Genomic DNA, 3,886 nt, shown 5'->3' with positions numbered 1-3,886 from the left:
GTTTTCTTGTTTGTTTTCTTTGTTTTGATCTAAAAATTCTAAGTTTGGTATCATTTTATTATTTTTCTCTTTCCTCATTAAATTCAAAAAAAATATCTTTTCCTTTATTTACTCAACATTTTTGAATTCCTTAGGTTGACTTAGTCAAAATTTTTAAAATTTGGTAGTTTCTTATTAGTTAAGTTAAAATTTCAATTTTTAAATCTTTTTCAATTTTTTTTTATATTTTTCGAAAATCCTTTATAAAATTTTTCAAAATCTGTTTCTTTTCTTATTCATAATTTTCGAATTACTTGTCTTATTTTACTATTTTGAGTGAAAAATTTTAAGTTTGGTGTTGCCTTGTTAAGAAAGTTTCAATCTTTAAAATTTTAAAATCATATCTTTTTCAAATCTTTTCTTTTAATTATTTTCTTACAAGTATCTTTAATTTTAAGACATATCTTTTTCAAAACTTCTTAACCACTTTCTCTTTCTTCAATTTTCGAAAATCATATCCAAAATTTTTCAAATCTTTTTAATTAATTAGTCATTTTAGTATTCGAATTTTTTTTATTTTATTTTTTCTTTTAGTTTTCGAAACCTATATTCTATTTTCCAATTATTTTATTTTATCTTATTTCCTTTTTAATTCGGTTTATCCTTAATTAAATAAAATAAAAATAAAAATATATTTTATTTGCAATCCACATCATCTCCTTTTCTCCATCATGGACCTAAGTGGAAATGAACAGTCCGGAAGGACTCTGGGGTCATATGCTAACCCCACTACTGCTGCATATGAGAGTAGTATCTGTATACCCCCCATAAGAGCTATCAATTTTGAGCTAAACCCTCATCTCATTATCATGGTGTAGTAAAATTGCCAGTATTCCGGTCTTCCACAAGAATAGCCTACTGAGTTTCTGGCACAGTTCTTACAAATTGCTGACATAGTACGTGATAAAGAAGTAGATCAGGATGTCTATAGATTATTACTGTTTCCATTTGCTGTAAAAGATCAAGCTAAGAGGTGGTTAAATAACCAACCCACAGCAAGCATAAGAACATGAAAACAGTTATCAGACAATTTCCTGAATCAGTATTTCCCTCCAAAAAGGATGACACAGCTAAGGCTGGACATCCAAGGCTTTAAACAAGAGGATAATGAATCTCTTTATAATGCCTGTGAGAGGTACAGAGGGATGCTAAGGAAATGCCCCTCTGAAATGTTTTCAGAATGGGTGCAGTTAGACAGCTTCTACTACGGGCTTATAGAAAAGGCCCATATATCTCTAGACCACTCAGCTGGTGGATCTATACACATGAGAAAGACAATTGAAGAGGCTCAAGAGCTCATTGATACAGTTGCTAGAAATAAGCATATGTACTTAAGTAGTGAGTCCTCCATGAAAGAAGAGGCTAAAGCAGTATCCACTGAACTTAATCCTCCAGAACAAGTTATTGAACTCAATCAGCAATTGCTCTTTATAACAAAACAGTTAGCGGAAATTAAAGAGATGCTACAAGACACTAAAAAGGCTAACAAGGATATGGAAGCACAATTGAATCAGACCAGACAACAATTATCTAAACAGATAACAGAAGAGTGCCAAGCTGTTCATTTAAGGAGTGGGAAGACATTGGATGTTTCAACTCAAAGTAGCAGAAAGCTAAGAAAGGAAAAACTGACAGAGGATGACCAACCCACTGCCCAAAATTCCTCTGAGAACAGTAAGAGCCCAGAGAGGAATGATTCTAGTGTTCAAATGCCAGAAAAGGGTGAAAAAGTGGCGTTAAACGCCCAAGGGCTTGCTAACAATATCCAAGGTGATCCTTTGATATGCACCTATTGCCAATTACTTGGTTGCTCGCACCTTTCCTCCCGATTTCTCTCAACATCAAAAGGATAAATTCAAAAGCGAATCCAAATATTTTGTATGGGATGACCTATACTTATGGAGATGTGGTGCCGATCAAATAATTAGGAGGTGTATACCGCAATCCGAGCATTGGTCTATTTTGGTGGCTTGCCACTCTTCCGAGGGTGGTGGCCACTTTGGTCCTTAATGGACGGCTCAGAAGGTCTTAGATAGCGGATTTTGGTGGTCTACACTTTTCAAAGATGTATCTCTCTTTTGTAGCTCTTGTCCACAATGCCTTAGGGTTGGAAATATCTCTAAGAAGAATGAGATACCCCAACAAACAATGTTGTTTTGCAAAATTTTTGATGTTTGGGGTATTGACTTCATGGGGCCTTTTCCAAACTCTAATGGTTTCATGTATATTCTGCTAGCTGTTGACTATGTTTTCAAAGGGGTGGAGGCGATTCCCACCCGAACTGATGACGCTAGTGTGGTTCTTTCTTTTGTTCGGAATAATATCATTTGCCACTTTGGATCACCACGAGCAATCGTGAGTGATCAAGGCTTGCATTTTTGTAACAAAAGGATGGCAGGTTTAATGAAGAAGTATGGCATCATCCATAAAGTGGAACCACAGCATACCACCCCCAAACAAATGGCCGAGCTGAAGTCTCCAACAGGGAAATAAAGCGCATATTGGAAAAAATTGTGAAGCCTCATAGGAAGGATTGGAGTTCTAAGCTCGTAGATGCGCTTTGGGCTTACCGGACGGCTTATAAGACACAAATTGGTATGAGTCCGTTCTGGTTGGTCTATGCGAAGGCTTGCCATCTCCCGGTGGAGGTAGAGCATAAGGCGTATTGGGTCGTAAAAGAATGCAACCCAGGGTTTGGGGTTGGAGTCGAAAGAAAGTTAGAGTTGGTGGAGCTTAAGTGCCTTCGATTGGAAGCCTATAAGAATTCAAGGCTTTACAAAGAGAGGATGAAAGCGGTGCATGATAGAAACATCAAAAGGAGAGAGTTTAGGGCTGGGGAGCTAGTCCTCCTCTATAACTCTAGGTTGAGATTTATACCAGGCAAGTTAAGATCAAGGTGGGAAGGTCCTTATATAGTGGAGAAAGCTGAGCCATATGGGGTCTACCACCTGCGCCACCCTTCAAGCCCCAATATCTTCAAAGTTAATGGTCATCGTCTGAAGCTATACTATGGAGAGAAGATGAAAAGCAGCAAAGAGGTTGAGGTGTTCCTTCTTGAGGATGCACTCGAAGGCGAAGAGATATGAGCTCATAACCGTCCAACTTAAGGACGTTAAAGAAAAGTGCTAGTTGGGAGACACCCCACCATGGTCTGATCTTCCTTTGTTCATAGTTTCTTGCATATAGTTTGTAGAGTTTTTGTGCCTTTTGTGATTGATTGATTTGTGAGTTTGTTCATAGTATGGTTGATTTTTGCTTGATTTTTGTGTTAAATTGCCCATGAGGAGTTCATTAATAATGGTTTGATTGAATTGAGATGTTGAAGAAATGCTTAAGGTTGAGGGTTACATGAGATTTTTGATGTTTTTGACCCCTTTAGCATGCATTACTACCAATTTGTGCTATAATTGCCCCTCGTCATGTGTATAAAAAGAAAAAAAGGGCAACCACGTGCAAGCGTGCTGTACTTGTATGCATCGATGCGGTTTCACAACTCCTGGTACTAAAACCAGAGAGTTGTGCCTACTTTGTGCGAACTTTGTGCCAGCGGCACAACTGTGACCCACGCGTAAGCGTGGGTGACGCTTACGCATCCCATGTCATTTCGCACACTCACGCGCAAGCGTGGGCGACGCATACGCATCGGTTGCGAATTTTGGACTCTCTGGTACAAAAATCAGAGAGTTATGCCCACTTTATGTCCATTTTGTGCCAGCGGCACAACTGCGACCCACGCGTAAGCATGTGCGACGCTTACGCGTCGGTTGCCAAAGCCAGCATCCACACGTGTGCGTGAAGGACGCGCATGCGTCGATTGTGCTGCACCCAACTCCTGGTCCAAAAACCA

The 3,886-nt window shown here is 38.8% G+C and overlaps 1 protein-coding gene across 1 annotated transcript; it reads left to right on the top strand.

Annotated features, from left to right (window-relative positions):
• On the top strand, positions 2,637–3,125 carry LOC107633244. Its single transcript, XM_016336884.1, has one exon. The coding sequence runs from the start codon at positions 2,637–2,639 to the stop codon at positions 3,123–3,125; it is 489 nt and encodes a 162-aa protein (XP_016192370.1).

This window comes from Arachis ipaensis, chromosome B03, assembly GCF_000816755.2.
Source record: "Arachis ipaensis cultivar K30076 chromosome B03, Araip1.1, whole genome shotgun sequence".
NCBI classification, from domain to species: Eukaryota; Viridiplantae; Streptophyta; class Magnoliopsida; order Fabales; family Fabaceae; genus Arachis; species Arachis ipaensis.
Note: the sequence above shows the minus strand (reverse complement) of the source record. Positions and strands in the feature narration are given on the sequence as shown.